General features: G+C 36.9%; 1 protein-coding gene across 1 annotated transcript; it reads left to right on the top strand.

Moving 5' to 3' along the window:
- The first annotated feature begins 1,609 nt into the window (after positions 1-1,609).
- Positions 1,610-22,470, top strand: LOC140233169 (DNA topoisomerase I, mitochondrial-like). The gene is made up of 18 exons (XM_072313287.1): positions 1,610-1,691; positions 3,539-3,569; positions 4,090-4,660; positions 5,482-5,545; positions 7,180-7,337; positions 8,082-8,214; positions 8,789-8,967; positions 9,884-9,999; positions 11,767-11,888; positions 12,954-13,076; positions 13,636-13,823; positions 14,592-14,736; positions 15,061-15,204; positions 16,014-16,199; positions 16,766-16,949; positions 17,440-17,662; positions 18,209-18,358; positions 18,781-22,470. Exons 1-18 carry the CDS (start codon positions 1,683-1,685, stop codon positions 18,881-18,883), a joined length of 2,829 nt encoding a protein of 942 aa, XP_072169388.1. The 5' UTR covers positions 1,610-1,682; the 3' UTR covers positions 18,884-22,470.
- Positions 22,471-24,624: the final 2,154 nt, after the last annotated feature.

Here is a 24,624-nt window from a genome sequence, read left to right as displayed (position 1 = left end):
GAAGTCACATTAAAAGCGCATGATGATGAATAACCTCTGATTCACAAATGGATCTGAGAAAGTCGCATTTGTGGGATAGTATTTTTCTTTAGTCGCAAGAATAATGTCGGATGAGGAAGTTTATCATTATTTTGGTTGACGCTGTTCATCAAATGCGAATAAAACTTGCATGGAATTGAATTGATGAGGTTTATTGACTGAAAATAGCAGCCCAGACATTGAAATGCATTTAGTTAACAATGAAAACATGAAATTACGATACTTCACAATTAATGAGGTGTTTAAAATTGACAGACTGTGCATGGTTATGCAAAAAATCTATTTAAACCAACATATACAACAAAAAGAAAATAAAGATCAATGCTAACAAACACAGAATTATTGTTTTAACAGACCAACGGACACGTTGATATGGGCCCAAAGGAAAGGTTTGCACAGGGGGGGGGGGGGGAAGGAAGGAGACAATATGCCACAGAGAATACAAAACTCTTTCCTCATCCATCCAGTAAAAATATCAAAAATCTCAGAGAGATTCAGTGAAATTGTTGAGAACCATAAAAGAGATACAATGATAATATGTCATCAAATTTAACTTTTCCAGTTTCTGTTGTTATTTCACATTGAAAAGAAGAAGAAGAAAAAAAAAAGAAGAGTTTACAGCGCGGTGCTATGCATAATGCATGCATTTTCAGCCAGAAAACACTTTCTTAAAACAATTATCGAGCATTAAGCTCATTAGCCTACCTTCTGTAACCACTGGAAGCACCCGTTTAAGTAAAAGCACATTATGTTCACACTGGTGCGTGGACCAGTAGAAATACAATTGAAAAAAAAGGGAAGAAAAATACAGATGTTGGTTAAAACTCATTGTGTTTTTTATTTTGTTCATGAAATTTTGAATAATGCTGATTTACACAAAACTGAAAACGGACAAGTCAATGACGGGAAAACCGAACTTTGTGCATGTTGTGTCTTCGATGGCATCAAACTGCACGAAAGGCGATATATAGCGGTACACAATGTAATGTGCCCGTTTGCATCCACACCAATGACATAATATTGCATACTGAAGAACGCCTCCTAGCGTCACTCAAGACGATAGTTTTGCATTGTCTTGTATATTTGCCCATACCAGATCTTGAAACGGTTGACATTGGTCTTACATAATTATCATCATTTTATTTGCATCGATTATACTCATTCTATGTATAGGCCTAACCTACTTTAGTTTTAGCAGTCAATAATTTAATAATGACTGTAAATCGTTATAGGCCTAATATGTCACGTCTTGAAACATCCCGGTCAGATTGACATATTAATATCTTATAAAATATTGCATGTTCAAACAAAATATTTCAGTATATCAGTCGTGTTTGTAAACTATTAACAACAGACTCAAGACACAGTGCTGGTTTTACACGGGGTATCAGTCACGGATATCATGCGTGACACATCTTTTATTGTCACTGACGACACCATTATCCTGTTTGTCACTCCACCTACCGATCGAGGGCGGATGAAAATGAACAAAGCAAGTTTCAACCAGTCAACGATTACTTCCCGAACATCCGGGTTATTTTGGTAGCACGCATGCGCTGTGAATGAAAATCGGTACTTTGCCAAAATCGTCGTCTCTCGTCCGCCATAGTACAGAAATCACTGAGACAAAGAATCCGGCGAAAATGAGTTCGGTAAGTGCTCGGATTTCGGTATTAATTTGAAGAAGTGAGTAAATACGCTAATTTAGAATAAAAATTGATGCCGATATGGGTGGATTTCAAGTGTTATCAAAGCGTGATTTTGGCTGTCGCCCCTCCATGACACATGTGTTAGTTTCTGGCGACGAGCTAGAAAGCCGTGTGCCCATAGACTTGCACGGGCATTGTGTTCCATACTTAGTTATTTTTGCACGGTGCCCATAGACAAACTACATGATGCATGCTCGGCTTGTGAACGGGGTAATGCGGCAAGTTAGCGTATGACCGTACCGGTTGTTGCAGTGAGAAAGCATAGCTCGTGTGGATAGTGTCTGTACAGCTGTCTATGTCTGTGACCTACGTCACGTTGACTTTCCGCTGATCGCTCTATTTCCCAGAACGTGTTGGGGGTTGTATGTTGTAAGCACATCGAAGCAGTTAAAGTGACATCCTTTCAAAGGACTGTGCCATGCGTTATTGAGCTAGGGCGAACAAATCGCGTTTTCAGTAACTTATAATCAATCAGGGAAATAGATCTAGTTCTAACGTTAGTAATAGTAGACTAGACCTTTTCTAAATGACTTTTTCCCCCCCTCACCAAATAATTCAATTGGTCTGTGTGAAATAAAATGATGTTTATGTAAGTCTATCTAACATAATAGATTTAGAACCAGGGCAGGGTGCTAGAGTCTGAAGTTAACGTTAGATCTTTTTTTTTTTTTTTTTTTTTTTTGCAGAACTTCAAAGTTAAATTCTTGATTTTTCTAGTTCAGTATGAGAATATGAATGAACTTGCTGTAACGTTAGGGCCTGCAATTGTAGATCTGCAATCTGACAGTAAAGTCTAAATAGACCAGTTACTAAATTTGTTGGAAGTTGTAATTTTATTTCAGTTCACTAAAATGTGAAACTTGTTCTATATTTTTAGAGACTTAACAACTGAGAAATGAGTGAGTGACCCTACTGAGTAGTGAATGTGAGTGCATGTACACAAGTCTTAAGTGAATTAAGTGAGACAAAGGAAACAAAAAGGACATTTAACATTGTGATATGAAATAGATTTAGAGTTCTACTTAGAAATCTCTTCATACATGGAGCTGTGATGGAGGAAGAATGTCTAGATACCAGTATATATACAGTTATGTGGGTCGTAAAAATGAAAGAATTTGTGCCTTTTCATATTTGTTCATTTGGAAAGGGAATCGACTGGAATTCATTTATCATTACAATATTTCATTCATTAGACAGCATGTTTTACAGTAGTTTGTAGTGGAATTCATTTGATTATGTATACCTTTCAGTTTTAACTTGTCATGTCATTTATGTACAAACTACGTAATGGCATATTTGTCTGTTTGCATGACTGCACCATCTACTGTAGGAAACCATTTGATGACTATACAGCTGTACATGATATAGGTCCGTTTACAATTACCGTACACAGTTTTCTGATGTAAAATGATTGAACAATTTAGCAAATAATCCGTAATATCAAAGTAATAATAAAAATAATGTATTGAACGTCTCTGGAGTGGGTAATAATGCTACACCCAATTCAGAGACCCAAGTGCACATTTTTTTCTTTTTTTTAATTGTTATCAGGGCAGACATGTATATTAACATATTATTCATTTTGAATTGTGGCATTTTGAAAGTGAAATGTCGAATAAGTGGGTTCTGGAAAGACTTCAATGATTTGTACATAAGTAGAGCTCTATTAAATCGTCATCCAGTCGAAAATTGCAACTATTAAAAAACAAAAAAAAAAAAAACAAACAAAAAACAAGTGATGATATTTGCCAGGATATAATATTCCTCTATTCTTCTTGTCTGTTTTACAGAAAGCCGGTGATGGGTCAGTCAAAACTCCCAGTAAGTTGACATTATATTTGCATTTTCGCTTTTAGTTGTTTCTGTGTATATTGTAAGTCTCTGATTTTAAATCTTATTCGTAGTTTCAGTATCAAGTTTAAATCTTCTAAATTAAATTAAGTTAAATTGCTATTCATCTATCTCGAGTTTTAAATTCCAGCCTCATAATGAAACCAACATAAGAGTGTACATATTTCGTGAATTAAAGGACTTACTTGCTTTTAGTATGAGTACATAAATTAACTGTAATTAATAATTAACTTATTAAAAAGTGAAATAAACTGTAATTTCCCCAATACATAGGACTTGTATGCTCAATATATTTGTTGTGAAGCATACATGTGTTTGTGCATTTACTTTTAAAACTCCAGTTGCAATAGGAGATTTCAAGGACTTTCATCAAATTTCATAAAAAGCAACAACTGATACTAAAATTCATCATGCACCAATCCATTCCCAAAGTGGATCTTCTCACGTTATATTTTGTTTATAAACTTTATTTTTCAAAACATGTCAACAGTTAAGAATCATTCGAGCAGCAACCCTGCCAAGAAACCTCTGGCCAACAGCCACAACTCGTCTGGGCCCAAAGCTGTCAAGGTGATCCTTCTAAGTGATGGCACCAAAATCAAGACCATGCCTGATGGTAGCAAGATTAAAGTCTTGCCAGATGGTCGCAAGTTCAAGATGAAGTCGCCCTCATCTGCAGCGGCACCAAAGCAGAACAATAGCTCACATTCCAGCAAGCCTAAAGATGGCTCTCATCGACCACCACAGGTCAAGACAGAAGGCAGCAACAACAAGGTTGCCCACTCAGACAAACCCAAAGATGAGAGAAGACCGAAGGAGGAGTCAGGCACTCCAAAGCCAAGCAGTTCCAGTATACGTGCCAAGGAGTCATCCTCTGCATCCAGAGATATCAACTCAAAGCACAGAGACCACTCATCCAAGGTGGAGAGCAGTAAGCACTCGGCCAAACCCAAGGTTGAAGTTAAGAAAGAAAAGTCTGCTGTCAAAAAAGAAGTGACGAGTCCACCGAGGGTCAAGGAAGAACCACGCTCACCCACCAAGCCTGTGAAGAAAGAGGAAAGGTAAGGAACTGTTGAGGGCAACACCTTTAAAGCAACCTCATTGCTGCTGTTTTAAAATTCTTTCCGATGATGATTACTACAGAGGCACATATTGGTATTTAAAACTGAACCCATCTTCACCATAGAGCTCTCAATGCAGCACTTTGCAACTCAGTGAAAGAAAAGACTGCTACTCTCCTTTCCAGTGATAGTTTAACTTGCTAGTGGTGTACTGGCTTTTATTCCATTGTTTGCGTTTGTATGTGGTGCAAATCAGTGTCGGATGTGTGTAAAGAGACATGCTAAGGGTGGTAGGCACCTGAACGCACTATTTGCCACCCAGAATCAGACTAGTAGGCCCGAATTCACGAAGGTGGTACAATTGAAACCATGGTTTAAACCATGGACAAAGACTGTAGTTTTTTTATGGGGCGCCAAGTGTACATGGACTATTTCATTACGAAATTAGTCATTTTGACAATAAATTGACCATTTCATAAACATTAATCATTTCGTCAACGAAATGTTGACATTTCATTAACATTTCGTCGACGAAATGACTGATTAGTAACGAAATAGGCCATGCAACACTTGGCGCCCCATAAAAAACTATGGTCTTTGTCCATGGTTTAAACCATGGTTTCAATTGTACCACCGTTGTGAATTCGGACCAGAGATATTCAAACCACAATAAAGTAGGAAATTATTTGAAAGACATGCAATTATTAATTAAAAATGTGGCAATGCTGATCAAAATAAGTCTTAACCACTCTGTTGCCATTTTTATAATTAATCTTTGCTTCATTGTCAGAAATTTTTCCTGTTGTTTTTTTCTCCTGTAGCCCAGTGAAAGCTGTCAAGAAAGAAGCTGTCAGTGATGAAGAAGATGAAGATGATATTCCCCTGGTAATAACAATTTGCTTTTGATTTGGAAATGATACGTGTGAACTCCTGTCATAGTTAGATTTTTAACTCCAGTGATGAAATCAAAAGAATTGTTGAAGAACTTTGTGAAATATGCTTAGATAGTATCCAGATTGGATGAGATGTAGCTACATGTAGTTTTGAAGTGTGAACCAGGACATAAATTAAGCAGTAATTGAAAGTAGAGTAGGGAGTGTTACATTCATTGATTTGACACTGTTTGTTGGCTTAAAGACAAAGATTGCATGTCTTACCTTCTTACATTACATGTGCATGCATAACATTCCTGAATAAACAAATGTCCAGCGGTCATACTGTTGCATGGCAGGAGTACAACTTGTTACACAATGAAGGAGTGTTTGATATAGCTAAGCACCTGTGTCTCTTCATGTGTCATATCTCGAACAATGTGCTAATCTGATTGCATTTGTCAACAAGAAACAATGTCTCAAGGGTAATGAGATCTCAAGTTATGTGATTGTGATGTATGCATTTTTTATCAGATTTCTCAATGAATGTATGGAGCAGTTAACCCTAAAAAGACTGGGGGGGGGGGGGCCTAAAAGCCCCCCTCTCGACATTTCGCACGATTACTATGCAATACGCAATGCTCTCGCCGCGATGCTCTATGACTTTTTTCTTTCGAGTTTCCCGCACATTTTGACGCCAAATTTGTGACGCCCGGGGGTACGGTTCTGAAGTTACATAACTTTTTGTACATGCACGTGAGACCGAAAATGGCTCAAAAATGTGATTTTGTGTACTAAGTCAATGCAAATTGAGTTTTTTCACATGGTTCATATAATTTTTACTCTCAATGGCTGAAATTAATTTGTTTTAGTAGTATTATGCTTCAAAAAGTGTCTGCCACAAATTTTGTTTAAAAAAACAGCAAAATCAAAAGGTCGAAAAAACAGAAATACATAAGAAATTCATAAAACAATAAAATGAATAAGAAATTAATTTTGATACCGAATTTTTTTTCAAGTACATTTGTGAAGAATGCCACAAAGAATAATTAGACCAAAAATGAGCACTTTTGGAGCTTTATTTACTGATTTAGATCAAAGAGTCTGATTTCTCGCATAAATTAGCATAATTAATCAAAATAGGATAAAAGAAGACTATTTTGTAGATTACATCGCACACTACCATTGTGCAAATTTCCGCGGCGATCGCGCAATCTACGGCCGAGATCTTAAGTCTTTCGAGCTAGCAAAATAGCCCAGTCTTTTTAGGGTTAAGCACCATCTTGTTTTGTCATGAGAAAGTATTGTTCAAAGGTTATATTTGTCTTTTTACAATCAGGCAAAAGAAAGATGGCATGACAATAGATGTTTCTTGTGACTGTGTCGGTACTTTTGTCTTGTATTCAAGGTCTTTAGCTAGTATGTTTTGCCAGTCAAGTTTTGTGGCAATTTTTTTTTTTTTTAATGTTAAAAGAACTGATATGGGCTTAATATTACTCTCAGAATTTCATATGATTTTTGATAAACTTCTAGCATGTTTGTCGGATCTTCTTTACAGTAATTTGAATTTTAGTTTTGATTTGAAGGTCTATTTACATGGTAAAACTAGCATTTATCATAATTATTATATTGGTTCCTATTCAATAGAACAAGAAATTTGAGCAGAGTGTTAAGTCAGAGAACTCTCAGCCCAGGAGAACAACCAAGAGGCCATACTATGCTGAAGATGATGAAGAAGATGATGAGATGAACGATAAAGCTCATGAAGATGAAGATGATGATGATGATGTTCCCCTTTCTGAGAGGTACATTGTACACATTTTTTTTTTTTTTTTAATATGAAAGATGCATGAGACAATATTGTTATGTCAAGATTTAAAGATTAATTGTTGTATGATTTGTTGTGGTTTTCATTGCTTGTATGCATTGTTGTTGTCATGTGTTTGCCCTGAAAGCTACAATATTAATGTGTTCTTCTATAAAAAAAAACAAACTAACTTGAAATGGGTAGAAACAAGTTTTGTTTTGTTTTTGTTTTTTGTAAAGCTTTCCTTCATGGTCGGTGCCACGTTTTCAAAAGTGGGGAGGCCCACTTCTCAGTTTCATCAGCTGACAAACAAGAAAAAAAAACAAGCAAACCCAAGAACAACAAAACAGGTCTTCAGCACATTAAACAAATGCCTTACAGCTCTCAAAGGTTTCATTCCATTTTTTTTCTAGTGCCACTTCTGAGGTATAAAAGGGGGGGGGGGGGGGGGAGGCAAGCCCCCCCCCCCCCCCCCCAACCTTTTTCTACGTTCAACACACATTCTGGACTGGGGAAAATAGATCCATGAAATATTCTAAAGATATGTTTTGAGCAGAGTAATGATACTTCAGTCAGAGCATACAGTAATGTTGGGCTTGAATGATTTATATTGTGTCATTGTTTCTCAGGATTACAGTATCTTGTAGTGCTGTTTTATATTATGAAAAATGCCATTTTTTCTGAATTTTCATTCATCTTGTTTGTCTTTCATGTCATTTTTGTCTTTTGTTGCGTGATGTAGAAAAGAGTCCATAAAAAAGATTAAACGAGAGGAGCCAGTGAAGGAAAAAAAGAAAAGCAGCAAAAAGCGAAAACATCAAGAAAGTGATGAGGATTATGAAGCAGAGGATGATGAAGATGACTACAAGCCTGCAGTAAGTGTATGAGATAAAGATCTTTACTTCACAAGGGTATTCACTAGTCTATACTATGTTGTTCTTATAAAAGTGACATATGCATGCTTAAATGAATGAAATGCTTGAACATATATCCAGCTAGCTCATGCTGCGCACACAATATAAGACATTTCAGAGCTATAGTAAATCTTGTCCAAAAGGAACATTGGGTATTACTAGCAAACTGTGATAGTGCCTTACTGGCAAAGACTGCCTGGGACAATTGCTCCCTTTAAATATTCACACACTAGGCCAAACATGAATTCTACCCACAAATATAACCCTAACCCTAATCCTATTTACAAGGATCTCACAAATTGTCATAATGATGTTGATGGCTTCTCCTTACTGCCTTGCAATTTTCTTTTATCTCACTTTTTTGTTTCTTTTCAAAATTACCATAATGTAAGTATACAATCCCTGCACTTAAGAGCCATGATTTGATTTGATTTGATTTAATTTGATTTGATTTTTTTTTTTTTGCATATGATATATCAAGATTACATCATCAGAATCTGTCTCAAAGATTATTGCATTCTCTTTGACCCTGTAGGCCAAGCAAAAGAAAGCATCAAAGACACCATCCAAGACAAAGGAGAAAGATACCAAGAAGAACAAAAAATCATCCAAAGATAAGAAAGAGAAAAAAGGAAAGGACTCTACTGAGGACAAGAAAGAAAAAGGAGGAAGGAAAAAGAAGAAGGAAGAGGAGGAACAAGAAGTCTGGGAGTGGTGAGTTATGTGATTGGCAGCTCAGACAAAGTTGACTAACGAATATGTCAAGATATATGACTCCCGAACTTTGTATCACAGTGTAATCTATATTACCCAAACAAGTTATAAGCAGTTTGCATGGAATGTTTAAATATATGCCAGTACAGGGAGTTATTGGATTGATGTACAGTCACAGTATGCATTTGTCTACTTCATTGACTCCCAGCGCAAACTGCAGAAATCTTTGCAGAAGCTGAGAAAGTGTTGCTTGTTTTGCCTCAAGATGGAAATTAGGACATCTTGTGAGTAGTACATATTTCTTAGAAAGTATGGTGATTCTGCAGAAGGTTGGAGTTAACTCAATGTGGTAAGTGTAGTGAGAGACGGACACAAAGTAGCTGGTGGCATGACGAAAAGAAAAATACAGGCCTTAGGGCAAGATAGTCAAGAATAAATCTAATAATCCATTTATTCCCCAAACTTTAAGTGCTTATTGTAAACAATATTGTGATGAATGTTGTTAATCATATCATGTTTAAATTCATGTGTTCCAGTAGTTAAAAAAAAAAAATGATACATTGCGCTCCTGTTATAACAAACACAGTTATAACGAAATCCCGGTTACAACGAAGTAAAAATTTGGACTCCAACATTATCAGCTCTATGTTCTTACAAAATTTTGATTAAACGAAAGAAAACTGCCGGTCCCGAGCACTTCATTATAACGGAAATCCACTGTACCTCAGTGAATAGATGACATGCTAGTTTGAGTGTGAAAGATTATATCAGCCAATGAAGATGTGTGTGGTTTGTGTATATTCCATTGTGTGCATGCATACCATTAGCATGGTACAACTGTATTTAAGTTAAGACTTAGATGGAAGGAGACCCCACACCCATTAAAGATAAGACTTAATCTGCATGTTGCCACTAGGTGGAAGGAGACCCCGCACCCAGAGGGAGTCAAGTGGATGTTTCTTCAGCATCGAGGACCTCTGTTTGCCCCGCCCTATGAACCTCTTCCAAACAATGTCAAGTTTTACTATGATGGTAAGATTGGTGATATTTTTGAAATGTTTTTTTCAAGTCAATTCAAGTTAAATTCAATTAAAAAACATACAGAGAGACAATCAATCAAAATATACATATGCAAACTAAAATTATTTCAGGTAAGTACGTAGTCATTGAAAGTGTGTGATGGAGATTGACATAACAGTTTGAGTAATAGTGGTGGAAATCAGCAGTAGGCCATTGGCCTTTCAAAGCTGATCCCATTAACAAATTTACAATGTTTGAAGCTATATGTCATTATACCATAGGTTGCGAGTTGTATTGAAAATCAGATTTGCAATGAATAAGGACAAGGAAAAGAACATCCAAAGGAAACCAGACATACCAAAAACAACTATAGGGGAGTGGGACAAGTGGGCAAACTTATAGATAATAGTAATTAAACAACAATTTGTGCATACATAGTGCTGTAAAGGTCTGCTTTAAGGGCAAACAAATTTATACATGTCATAAAGATACTGAATACCAGTGAAGTACGATCGTGAACGTGAATTTATGCTGAGCAATGTGAATTGAAAAACCATAAAAACAATTAGAATAACTGGAAGTACCCTGATCTCCAAAACTGGCAGAATGCTGCGCCCCTTCCACTACCCTGCGCAACAAGGCGGCCCCCAGCATCAGCCAATTCCCCTGCAGCCGCGCCCGCTCCCAACCGGTTTACGCCCAGAAGGTATAACATGCAACACCTTCATGAAGAAGTGCAATGTGACACTGACAATGTGATGCATTCCTGTTGTTTCTCTTTATAGCTCACTTGAGTTGAAGGCTCAAGTGAGCTATTGCGATTGCTCTTTGTGCGTCGTGCGTTCTGCGTAAACTTTTTACATTTTCATCTTCTCTTTGAGAACCACATGACAAGGTTAAGAGATAAGAGTCAGCAAGAATGCATGGAAGGTGAACTTGCGATACTCGAGTGAGCATGAGATGGGGTCTCTTGTTTCTTATTAATTAGCAGCTGTGTTTAATACAAGGTGACAATGAAGTCACTCTCGCAGTACCTGTTTATTATCAGGTTCATGTAACTCACATGTTTGTGTGTCATGAAATGAAAACTCCATGACCATGTATTAGACTTCTAAGCTTTTTATTTAGTCCTTTTTAAGAACACATACTGATATATATGCACATATCTAAGTTGCCTTAGAATGGGAATGTGTTTTATGGCTTTAGAATTTTCACAGTGTGCATGCTGTTCATTGGAATGGCCTAACAAATATGTTCAAACCATTTCTTGGCATTGGCAAGATCATCCATATTGTACCTTGAAAAGTATGGATACTGTATAGGGAAAAAAGTAAGTAGTGGCTATTTTTACTCACCCTTCAAGATGTGGGGTTGATTTAGCCAGACTGGATGTGATTAGCAAATATTAAGATTGTAGTGTATTAAAGTTGGTTCTCATAATCAGCCAGTTTTAAGGATTATTTGTAAATAGTGGTTTGAGTTTGTATTGATGTCAGGTGTTATTGTTGCATAGGAGATGAAACTTTTGCTGTGTTAATTGAGTCTTATTGTACAGACAGTGACTCATCATGGAGCTGTTAACAACTCAGCAAATATGGGGAGAAACTTGTCCGCATTGTCACAAGCTTGAAATCCAAGTTGATACTTTGCGTGGATGAAGTAGACCTACATTAAGCCCATTGTAGTCAACTCCATGTTGTGTATCTGTATTCGGGCTGCTGTGCCATGTTAACGTGTTAAAGACAGTCTTTAATAACTGAACTGTGTGTCCCGTGACAGGTGAACACATAAAGCTGAGTGAGGAAGCAGAAGAGGTGGCTGGCTTCTATGCACGTATGTTGGAACATGACTACACCACCAAAGATGTCTTCAATAACAACTTCTTCAAAGACTGGAGAAAGGTGATGACCTGAAACACTTCTCTTTTTCCTCCCTGTCCCCTCAAAACAGTGGACAAACAATTGATTTCCTTAATAAATGGAAGCATGTTCAATCTTGGATGTACTTGTGACAGTAAATCTGGACCGAGTACAATTTATTCCAGTTGTTGTCCCACTTTGTAAGAGATGTCAATCATAATGACTGTGAGTTGCTTACAAAGGACATAATAACATCTCTTTGTTGTACAGTTTATTATACAATATATACCATTTTATCAATGAAACAGCTTTACCATTTACAAATGGTTACAAAAGCGATAAACACAGAAGGTAGGAACTTCACGACAAGTAGAGATGAACAAACAGACCTGATTTTGAAGGCATCTTGAAGTGCCCCATGGAGATATCTTGCTTGATGGGCGGTAGGAAGACATGCCATAAAGACCAAGCCTTTGTCTTTTTGTGTTCAACTGACTAAGAGATCACCTTGTTATATATCATCAACAATGATTGACATTTGATATTCCTTCTTATATATATATATATATATATACTAGTGAATAGATCCTTGTCATTTGATTGGTTATTTGATATTGATCATTTGCCATATTTTAGTATTGCATCATCATTCATGCAAATTTGGCTCCATTTACTGTGCTGTCTTAGATCCATGCAATTTGCTCTATTTTCACGCACGCCAAGAGTCTGGCACACTACGTATGTAAAACACTTGCGTTTGCAGTGTGCATGTGATCAAGCATATTGAGAGACAGCAAGGATAGCGTATTGCCCCCAGCATTCTCTCCATCTCGGATTGCACATTCTCTCTTGTTTCTAAATTCATAAAACATCAAATGACAAGGATCTATTTTTTAGGTGTTATATAAAACTAATAAGGAATTGTTTTTCATTTGTGCAATGGACAATATTTCATATGGTGAAAGATGAAATTATTGATCCGTTCAACAAGGCGCAGATAATGGATCATTTCATCTTTCACCTCATGAAATATTCTGTCCATTGCACTCATAAACATTCATTATTTGTGTCATATAATCACATTTTTTTTTTCCTTCTGGCTGTTAGGTCATGACACCAGAAGAAAAGGCTAAAATTGTGAAGCTTGAGAAATGTAACTTCAGGAACATCCATGCATACTATGCTAAGAAGTCTGAGGAGAGGAAGGCCATGAGCAAAGAGGAAAAAGCCGTGAGTATATTTAGCTTTAAAGCATTGCCAAGTTTTGTCTACCAACTTGGTGATGTATGATTTATCCAATGTAAATGTCAACAGAGAATAGAGATGGAGAAAGGAAAAGTTGAAAACCCATCATTACTCTGCATGCTTGATCTATGTGCCTTGTCAATTTAATCATTTTAGACTTGGAAGGGATATCAATTTGGATACATTTTGGTGTCGGGTGGTGGCTTACAGAAATGTGTAGAGGTTTGTTTGCTCGGTATTTTTGAATAAGAAAAGGACAAAAACTTAAAACATTGCATGCCAATCGTGCTGTTATGGCTATCAAAAAATAAATTAAAGGTATTTACCATTTGGAGCAGTGATTTAAACAGTTTTTTAGTTATCACACTTGATGCATATGTGTAGGTCAGTTGTATAAAAAAAAAGAAATACTACTATATAAAATGTTTTTGTTTCTTCTGCAAATGGTAAATAGTGCCTTTTGAAGAGATGAAAAGCATTGCAACTTCACTGTTGAAATGTAGCATTTGATTATCAACACCAATCCTTGACTTTATTATTGCAGGAAATCAAAAAGAAGAATGAAGTGATACAGAAGGAATATGGCTTCTGCATGTTTGATGGCCACAAAGAGAAAATTGGTAACTTCAGGGTTGAGCCTCCAAGTCTCTTCAGGGGGCGTGGGGAACATCCCAAACAGGGCAAACTCAAGAAAAGGATACAGCCAGAAGATGTCATCATTAACTGCAGCAAGTAAGCCATCTCTTTCTTTTCTGTATTCTGAAGAAGTGTATTTATAAATTATCTGAGTTGTTGAGAGCTTGTTGCAGTTTTTAAGGTAACCCTTTTTTTTCCCATTTTGTGTAGATGGGTGATGTTCTAGACAAGAGATAACAGTTCAAATGTTGTGTGGTGGTGCGTCCAGGCCAATAGTTATGAGTTTTGTTGATTTTGATAGGTTTATGTTTGGAAGAGAGGGCACTTTGTCCTTAATTCTAATAGTGTCATGCTGAAGGAAATTCAGTTTAGGAAATGAGTGGACAGATCAACTTGTGCTTGTAAATATCTTATCAATAGATAGATGGATAGATAAGATAGATAAATAGATAGATACATACATACATACGTACACACATACATACATACATACATTGGATAAATAAATACTGTAGACAAGGCCACACTGGCTGCTGCTGATGTGAATGGGTCTTCAAATCATAAAGTCTGCAACAGTTTGATCAAATTATATATCACTGGGTTTTAATAATTTTATTTTTCATAAATTTCTGGACCCACTGAGCTGTTCCCAAGAAACGACGACAAACCTGTACCTCTTGTGATGACTTTGTTATGTGAGGACCCTATTTAGATCAGCATTGGATAGGATGTAAAAGGACTAATTTGTTGTCAGGGGCCCTGTAACCATGAGAAGTGTTCAAATACCAGGTCTTTTGGAGCTTCAGATGTAAGCTTCCTTTCTTGAATTATTGACCTGTGATTACTTTTTTCTCTCTGCAACAGAGATTCTGAATGGCCTCAGCCCCCCGAAGGTCACAAGTGGAAGAAGGTGATCCATGACAACACAGTGACGTGGCTAGCCTCTTGGACAGAGAATATTCAGGGTGCCATCAAATACGTCATGTTAAACCCCAGCTCCAGGATAAAGGTAATTATCATGTTGTTACCGTAGCTGTTGACACAGTGCACTCCCGTTACAAAGAACATGGTTATAATGAAATTCCAGTTACAATAAAGGAAAAATTCAGGTGGCAGCATTATCTGCTCTATGTTTCCTGATTGTTTATTTGTTCGGGTATAACAAAATTTTGATATAACAAAAGAAAACTGCCGATCTGGAGGACTCCGTTATAAAGGGAGTCCACTGTATGTTGTGAATCATACCGTTGTGTAATGCTTTAATGCAAATGATAACCAGGTTGACACTGGACTGATGGTAGGAGATGAGAACCTTGTGTGTGTTTTGTTCTAGGGTGAGAAGGACTGGGCAAAGTATGAGATGGCTAGGAAGCTGAAAGGATGTGTGGACAGAATTCAGACTCAATACCGAGAGGACTGGAAGAGCAAGGAGATGCGTGTCAGGCAACGTGCTGTGGCTCTCTACTTCATTGACAAGGTAAGGGTGCTGTCTCATTGGTATTGGAGAGATGAAAGCCAGGAGAGTCATATGAGATAAAGAGCTATTTCTTTGTATGGTGTGCACACACAACAAGGCACTCTGTGTTGGTTTCCTGAACATTAACTTTCCAAGCAAGAATCTTTTGTCACAGTAGGCTGCCTTGCATTGATACTTGGTGATCATTTGACATACTTTTCATATATACTGTATTTGTGTCGCCCAGCAATGTGACAGAAGGATATTGTGTAAAGGGGCATTCTAGACGATTTTGATAATTTCACATCATGTAGTACATAAATCAACAGCTCCATGTATAGGCATGTGGAATTTATTGTGCCCTTGAGCAGAGAAACCAATAATCTAAAAATCTTCAACAAATTACGCTGAACAGTGTTGATGACATAGGAGACTCACATATTTCAGAAATGTAGTAGTGTAATTCCTTTACAATACCAGTTGCTTAACAAGTTCACCTGTGTAGAATTTATGCATGCCTTCTTCTTTTGTTCTGCTTCCTTGATCCCCAATTCATGCATTCTTATGGTGAGGCTGCCATGTCATCATCCTTGTTCATTGCAATATGTCATCAATTTTGAAAGCATTATTATTCCTCATCCCAATCACTATAATTCTCAAACTCTGTACTCGGCATAACTTATTCATAGTTGTACGAATGTAAAAGTCTGAAAATCTTCTGGAGGTCCCCTTTTATACTGATAAATATGAAGTGTATATGTTGTGATCAGTTTTGCTTGTCTTCTAAGCTTTTCAGTGTTTCCCCTACCCGTATGTTTGTCTACTCTCAGCTTGCCCTTCGAGCTGGTAACGAGAAGGAGGAAGGGGAAACGGCTGACACTGTGGGCTGCTGCTCCTTGCGTGTAGAGCACATCAGTCTCTATGAGGAGAAAGATGGCAAAGAGTTTGTGGTTGACTTTGACTTCTTGGGTAAAGATTCCATCAGGTACCAGAACTCAGTCCAGGTGGAGAAGAGGGTAAGATTGAAAGCTTCATGATTCATGCTATAATAGGGTTGTTGTAGTCTTTATAAACCTTAACAACACAGAAATGGGGCAGCACAGTAGCCTTTTTGGCAGAGTTAAATGGTTTGTTTGTGCTAGTCTCGGGCATTATTTCATTAAAAAATACGGACCTCTCTTGTCTTGCAAAGAATCATAAGGATCTCCAGAAAGTTGGTAGGATCAATCAAATAAGTCTCCATACAGATTTTATGGAAAATATATTTTCTTGGAAAATCGGACCGTTATTGTTCTGGTCTCCATTATAAAGATTTGCTCACATTGTGTAACACAAAAGATTTGAAGACCGTATGCCAAGTGAAATGTTGACATTGTTAACAATGAGTTACGTCCATGCAAAATTCCTGATGGTTTACAAGTTTTTGATGGAAGGAACGGAGCTGGACAAATTGTCTCTAACAATATTATGAATTGTACTCTTCATTCTCACATCGGTTATTATATTAAGATGTTACATTTCTCTCTGTGTATGATTGTACTCAAGCATAATCTTTTCACATCCTTGAATATTCCTTGTACAGGTGTTCAAGAATCTCAAGCTTTTCATGGAAAACAAGCAGGGTGAGGACAACCTGTTTGACCGACTCAATACCTCCATCTTGAACAAGTATCTACAGGAACTGATGGAAGGTCTGACAGCCAAAGTCTTCAGGACCTACAATGCCTCGATCACTCTCCAGAACCAACTTAACCTACTCACTGAAGGTACACTACTCTTCTTCAGGCTCACTATGTTTCCTCATGTCTACATAAGATTCTCATTATTCTGTTGACTGGGAGGGTGGTCAGCCTGAGTTTTATTGTTGTTTCTCTCCATGCAAATTTCTGCAACACCGCTGTGATGTATGTTACTGTGCTGTGATTTATTCTGTGAGTTTAGTGTTAGTTATATTGCATGTAGAACCATGTGATTGATATGTATCATATTAAACTGTAATTCACCTTTTCAGGGAGTTCTTGAAATATTTTCTGTCAGGCTTTCATATGCTAGAGTACTATCAGTGACGTAGAGAGTATTTGCGCCGCTACTTTTTCTTGTTGATCTCGCCATATATGCTTGGGCTGCTACTGCCATGAAAATGCGTGTTGAAATAAGACTGTTGCATCTGACTCAACATCAAAAGCAGTAATTGTGTATTGTTTTTCATTATGACTGTATTTTGTAATAAAAAATGACAATGGTGTTTAATTGCAGAGGATGACACTATCACTGCCAAGATCCTGTCCTACAACAGAGCCAATCGTGCAGTGGCTGTCTTGTGTAACCATCAGCGTGCTGCTCCCAAGACCTTCGACAAACAGATGGAAAACCTGCAGGAAAAGATTAACAAGAAGCAGGCTGATGTCAAGGATGCCCGCAAGGGACTGAAAGCCATCAAGAGCGAGTACAAAGCTAGTCGCAATGAAAAACTCAAAGCGTGGGTCAAAATGCTTATATTATCATCTGCTTTTTAACCACAAAATATTTTCCTGTTGTATATGTCTAGGCACTTGTAGAATGGCCAAGTGCACACTTAATAAGTGTAATCCATCATTAACCCCAAATTTTACTTTGCTTCATTACTGAATCTTCTTCCCTCCTAGTTTTGCAGGAAGCGAGTACAAATTGAGATGCAATTTTTGTTCAGTGTAGTACTCACAACGTCCTTTCTTGCTCTTCCTTGTGAACCACTTCCTGTTTGAAATCCAATTGTTGTATAACACCAATACATTATATTGCCCTGTATGTGAGAGGACTGACAGTGTAGGTAATCTTGATGTTACTAGTGGTCAAGACAACCTTGACTTTTCAACTGCAGGACTTCTGTGTTTACAGAATTAAGTGATAAGGTGCAATGTCAGTTTTAGGCACTTTTTCAAAAGTATGTGCCATCTAATGTGAAATTTTGGGTAAAGTTAAAAAGAAGTGCAACACTCTGACATAAATTAAAACAACAATGCTACAATCTTCCCTGTTCCTTCAGTGCAATGGAGAAGAAGCACAAGCAAGTACAGCGTCTGGAGGAGCAGCTTGCCAAGCTTGAGATGACTGCCACTGACAAGGAGGAGAACAAAGAGATTGCCCTGGGAACCTCCAAGCTGAACTACCTGGACCCTAGGATATCAGTAGCCTGGTGAGTGGTTTGTGGAACAAGGTGTGGTAGGATGGGGTAGGATGACACGTTGACAATGAGTCAACTGGTCTGATGGTATCAATTATGGATGTTAAATGCCAGCATAATGCTAGTGTTTTTGTTGTATTTGGAACTGAATTAAAATTTGGACTTTGTTATATTCGCATATTAGACTTATTCCAGTGACAATTAATCCAAAAAATGAAAATGAGTTCTTCTTACCAATTGTTGAAAACTGAAGTCTCTTATGACCAAATACCCTGAGTGTGCTGGAGGAAATGACAGGTCATGACAGCAGGAAACATTGTTTTTATTAATTGATGTTAACAAGTCCTTTTTTAATGTAATTTTTGTTGCGTACATCTGGCTGTTTTCTTGGATGTGTTCCTCATGTCTTTTCTCTATCATTCCTGCTGTTTCAGGTGCAAGAAATGGGAGGTACCGATGGAGAAAGTCTACAACAGGACTCAACGAGAAAAGTTCCGCTGGGCCATTGACATGGCTGGACCAGATTTTGTATTTTAATCCTAACTGTTAGTTCTCCCTCTCTGTTTTACAAGAGAAAGATACAGCAGGCAACATTCACAAAGCCCAATCCTTTCAAAGAATTTTCCTGAAATTATGAGATGTGATTCAGTTGTGTTCTTTGGCCGTATCTGTGGATCCAGATTGCTTAGAAGATATGGTCCCTAAACCGATAATGATATTGTATGCATGCCTCCTTGAATGGTGGGACCAGATGACTAGCATTGAGGATTTAGCTCATTGCTCAACATTTCTCCATTGAAAACTGGCATGGAACCTCATTGGGGTTTGTAAATGTGAAAACATCTAGCACACTTTGGTCACATCAAAAAAAAAAAGTTGGTCACCTGTAATGTGAGGTTGAAAAAAAAAACACTTGGAGAATGCTGGCTTAAAAGTTTGAAGGGCAATCTTATTGCTTGCTAATTACACACAGAGGCATTTGTTAACTGGTTATGTGTGGTAATGGATTAGTGTGTAATTTTCCTGAGGGTGGGGAAGATAATAAAATATCCATTGGGATACACTTCATGGCCAAGCTTGTGAATTGCTCTTTTTGTTTGGATTGAATATATCAATGAGCAAAGTATGTGATGATTTTCATAAAGGAAGAACAAAATGCCATTCAGTGTCATTATTTTTGGTGCCTGATCAAGTTAGAGGCTTTGTGAATGTTGTCTGCTATTACTGTGATAATTTCAATGTTATCATTTCTGTCCCCCTTTTTTACCATATTTAAAGATCCTAGTTTTCTCCTGATGACTGTAAAAGGACTGAGTGATAAGAGAGAATATTTATGGTAATCAATATGACTGAAATTGAGGAATGGCTGGCCACAGCTGACTAGGTGTGACTGGTGACTGTATTTAATGGCGATTTAGTGTGTGACAGTGATACAAACCCTGGTTGAACTTGTCTGTTTGGATATGAAGACAGTGTTACCCGATGAAAAGGCTGTTTCCATAAAATGGCTGATGTATTTTCAAAGATATGTCATATTGCCAGGCTGTCTTTTTCATACATGAGTTTTTCATGACAGTTCTTTTGTTCAACTGTTGGTTTTATAAGTGCATTAAACCGGAGGAGAAAATAATGTGAGATTGAAATGGTAATAAATTGAACATTGTTAAGAGCACTTTGAATATAGTGTAAAATGAATTCATTATCAACACAAAATTAGGACATGGCAACCGTGGGGAAAGCTGTATTCATAGAAATACATGTCCTGCCTTATAATTACACCAGATGTGTTTACTCGTTGATTTTCTATTTCTTTATTTATAGTACTCAATACCAAAAATTTGTTTTAAACAATTTTGAGCAGTTTGCATTTATCACCATATATTATGTTTACCTAGTCAGCATGGTATAATTTGTCCTTTTTTTTTTTTTTTTTTGCATTCACTAGTTTGCATTGCTGAAGTCAATTTCATTCTTAGTTCACTGTATCATGTGACATCATGTCATGTTAAATTATGAAATATGTGGATATGAATAATTATGTTCTTATTGCAAGGCCTAAGCTTGTGTTTTGTAAGTTGTGATGCATTTGATTTGAATACTTTATTTGCAATGCTTTTATTTTTGGCTTGAACGTTGTCATTTTAGTAGAGACATTGAAGGGCATTTTACTTTACTTTGTGTGTTTCGGAACTTGGAGGATTGCAGAGTGAGTTTACATCAGGGATATACTAGCAAAGGTGCAAAGACTGCTGTCAGTGGAATCAGTGTTTTGAATGCTAGAAATCACAAGTGCTAATTTGTGCTGTGACCAGGTCATGTTTTCTTATTCTTTCTCATGTATACCTAGACATTAGGAAGAGTGACTTGCTTTGAGGGAATTAAGACATGAAAAGGATCAATGTGATTGCCCAACACCAGATTTGTTACTTTACCAGTGATGTCACACTCATTGGTGTGAACAAAATGATGAATCCTTTCAGCTCTGGTCTTTGGTTGGAGGTCATGCCAGTAAGAGGTCACGTTTTACACCAACATGATTTTTGTAGCCGCTGCATTTGAATGCCGTGGCAATTTGCAAATAATGAATGGTGGCTACCTGTGAGCTTGAGTCAAACAGCATAAAAGACTCTCACAGGGAATTTATCAATTTATTGAAGAGAAAGAACAAAATGAGATTGGTGAAAGATAGAAAGTTGTCTAAACACAACTGAATGGACTCACCCACCATGAACAGTGATTTTTTATTGTCTGTTTACAGCAGCATTTTGGTAATGTTTCTTTAAGAGAGCGTAGTGGTCTACCAGCTAGGCCAGATTCAGTGTCAGTATGGGTGATACCATACATTGGTTATTCATGCTTTCTTGTGAAGATCTGTTCTTGTGAATATTTAAATGTCAAGTTTCAAGATGTGGAGAGCAATCATATTTTTATACAAAAAAGGCAAACAAACTGTTTTATGTGGACATAGCAAGGAAAACTAATTTGATGTGCTGTCGTATGTGTCTAGTGCCCATTTTTCTTTTTTAATATTAGGCATGTGACTCATGTACATTTGGCATTTTTCTTCAGCCACTTAGTGATGTAGTCTTGTTTGACCGGTGAAGCATTGTAGTATTATATTGTAAATGATGTCAAACTAGTAGATGGTGAATTGTGTGTTTTGAGTATGGACCTTCTTTATTTTAATGCCACTTTGACTGTTAGTGTACAAACAGAAGGAAAAGCAATTTTATTTTGTGTCAGGGTTTCAAGTCTATGATTTTTTTTTTAAACATAAAAAAGAGTGTTGATAGAAGTGTCCTAGTGACATCCTTGTATAGCTCAAAGACTTTCTCAGTCTATTTCATAGTTCATAGCCATGGCAAAGATGTTACAAGAGTGCTTGCCAAGTTAAACTATAACACAGTATCCACTTCATGAAAGAATATGCATGTGTCTTCATTTCATGAAAGTAATCTGTCAATCTCTTTCACCGGTGCAGTGCCCTTCTCATTAGTAGTGCTAGGAGAGTCTTCTGCAAAGGTTATGCTCTGGATTTTTGCAATTTTGCTACTGTGTTTCTGGGTGTAATACATCTTTACACACACCTGAAAATAATTTGACAGAATATGGACTCTTAGCACTCTATTTTTGTGGAGTACTGTGGATTGGATACTTTAGGCCATGGCTCTCCACTTATGTGCACTGTTACATGATATTTTCACAGATTGAAATTTGATGGAATTTCTGACCCCTTTCTTGATATTTGACTGATTAATTGTTATTATGACCGCTCAGGCAGTGCTCAAAATTATACTAAGAAAAAAAAAAGAGTTGTTACTTTCTCTCTCCATTTATTTCATTTTTGATAGACTTTGTGGGTGAATCTGTGAGTGATAATGATCTGTGTGAAGAGGTTATCCTGTAAGCAAATCCTACTCAACATTGCCATCCTGATAAAAAGCAGGATATACATGTACTGTAGTCAACCTTCTGTCAGTGGACGTAGATGAGACCAGAGAAAATCTGTCAACTTACATGGATGTCAACACACTTAGACAGACTTAACAGTATCTTCAGTTACCTTTAGTTATTGACAATTGCATGATCTAGCCTTTGGGTTAAATGGATGATATAGTCTTTGGAGTATAGGGAAAGATAAGTCCAGCCACAAATCTCTCAAGTCACTGTATTCACTGGCTGAAACGTTGATTTCCTTTTATGATATTATCATGATTGCATTCTCTCTCTCTTTTTTAATGTGAAAATAGAGAAACAAGAAGACATCGTCCAATTTGATCTGTGGTCATATGATTTCAATATGATCCAAAGATACAGGGAATATACATTTATTGTATAGCTGTGCTGCATATCCCATGCATTTAGGGGAAAGGGATCAGCAGAGCAAAGGCCCAAGAAATTTGTTGACATGCTAAAACTTTTGAATTCATACATTTATCAATTTCCTGCTGCATTTTTTTTTTTTTGTGTGTGCAGCCTTGGTATAACATCTGAGCATATAAACTTGTAAACAAAATAATTGTTATAAATCACCATCATAGTCACTGTTACTAGTATTATTAGAGATAAAGGAAAATGTTTGATCCCCCCCCCCCCCATTCCAGTTTGACTGCTGACCATGCAGTGCACGTCAAAAGAGCAGGAGACAAATGCACATACACTATGTATTTGACATGATCTGACACTTCAAGCAACACATTGATTCACAGGCTTAGGTGATAATACCACAGAAAAATTAAGCACATTGCCAATTATGAAGTTTACTTGTGTGTATTGTCTTGAGTTATAGAAGCAAAAGGAAAAAAAAAACACAAAATCGGTTTTCATTGTTTTTTAATGATGATTTTTTTTTCTTTCAGATAATGACAAACCTCTAATGAAATTTGAAAGAACATATAATTCTAAGAGGAATTCAAAGTTTATTTCATGAAAATTGGTTTTGAAATGGCTGAGATATCCAAAACAAAGCTATCCTAATAAAAGATTATGGGACCCATCTTTTATAAGGATTGCTTTGTTTTAATTTGTTTTTGTTTTTTTGATATCTCGGTCATTTCAAAACCAATTTTCATCAAATAAAATGTTCAGTTCCTCTTAGAATTGTATGCTTTTCAACATTTTACAAAGTGGTTTTCTAAGTATCGGTACCTTATTTCGCAAAATGTGAAAAGCTGAATTCTTACCACAACCAATACTATACCATCCCTTTAACACTAGGCCTGTACGATGTAATGTGTATCAAATGTTATCCTTTATATCCAGCTTTCCTAATACGATTACCATAGTGCAGTGCAAACCTGTTTATCCTTTCCTTCTCTATATTGCCCTCTCTATTTTTCTTACTCTTCCCACCTTCTCTTATATATCAAAACATATCTCATCCACTCCACCCCTTTTGTACATGCTCCAAATGCCCCATCCAGTTTACCTGCTGGTATAATTAGTGGGGTTTTTATTGGGGGGAGGGGAATAAAACACATACCTTTGAATAAAAAATGAAGGTGTAATCACTGATATCACAATTAAAGGAAATGTACTGCAAAGAAAGGGAGAGAATGCCAATTAAAGTAAAGTACATATACATGTACTAGTATATCAAGGCTTGACACTAATTTCAACTTTCCTTTTTGATGGCGGCCTGACGTATGACCCTGACAATGAAATCTGGTGGCCCCCGAATGAGGAAGAATATAAGAAATCATACAATTATTCATCAGAACATAAATGAGTGCAATTACACCATGAAATTTGGCAGGTAAGATATTTTGTAAAACATTAAAGATATGAAGACAGTAATACATTGTAATCATGAATATTGACGAATAAGGGAAAGGGCTTCAAAAGTCTTGATATATTCAATATTGAACCGAGGCATTGACATCATATGTTCGTGAATATATACACGTACAAACCTCGATCTATTATTTTGATCGATGATCAGGAAATACACTGTATCAAACAGGCCCTTTTTGTATTCTGAAGAAAACAAAAATGCAGAAATGTTATTAGAAAATGTATACATGTATGACATTTATTAAAGATATTTATTTGGCAACATAAGTGATGCTGAGGTTAGGCCCTATTATAAATCAACACAAGTCAACATGCATAAATTATATATCATAGGTCCCACAAAAAGCAAGTACAAAAGTAGATCGCTAGCGGTCGCGGTCACGTGACTTGATAATATCTAGATCATGTGATGTTTTTTCCCCCGACAGCTGTCTGCGCGTCAGGGCTCCCAGCACTTCCTGCATTTCCTCCGAGCGCCTGCGTTG

The sequence above is a fragment of the Diadema setosum genome, chromosome 9, assembly GCF_964275005.1.
Source record: "Diadema setosum chromosome 9, eeDiaSeto1, whole genome shotgun sequence".
Classification (NCBI taxonomy): Eukaryota; Metazoa; Echinodermata; class Echinoidea; order Diadematoida; family Diadematidae; genus Diadema; species Diadema setosum.
This window is presented reverse-complemented; position numbering and strand designations above follow the sequence as displayed.

What these genes read in the sequence shown, in the direction of transcription:
- LOC140233169 (XM_072313287.1), top strand. An exon ending in CCTGTGAAGAAAGAGGAAAG is followed by an intron (nt 4,661 to 5,481) that starts GTAAGGAACTGT and finishes TTTCTCCTGTAG; the next exon opens with CCCAGTGAAAGCTGTCAAGA. An exon ending in CAGTCCAGGTGGAGAAGAGG is followed by an intron (nt 16,200 to 16,765) that starts GTAAGATTGAAA and finishes TTCCTTGTACAG; the next exon opens with GTGTTCAAGAATCTCAAGCT.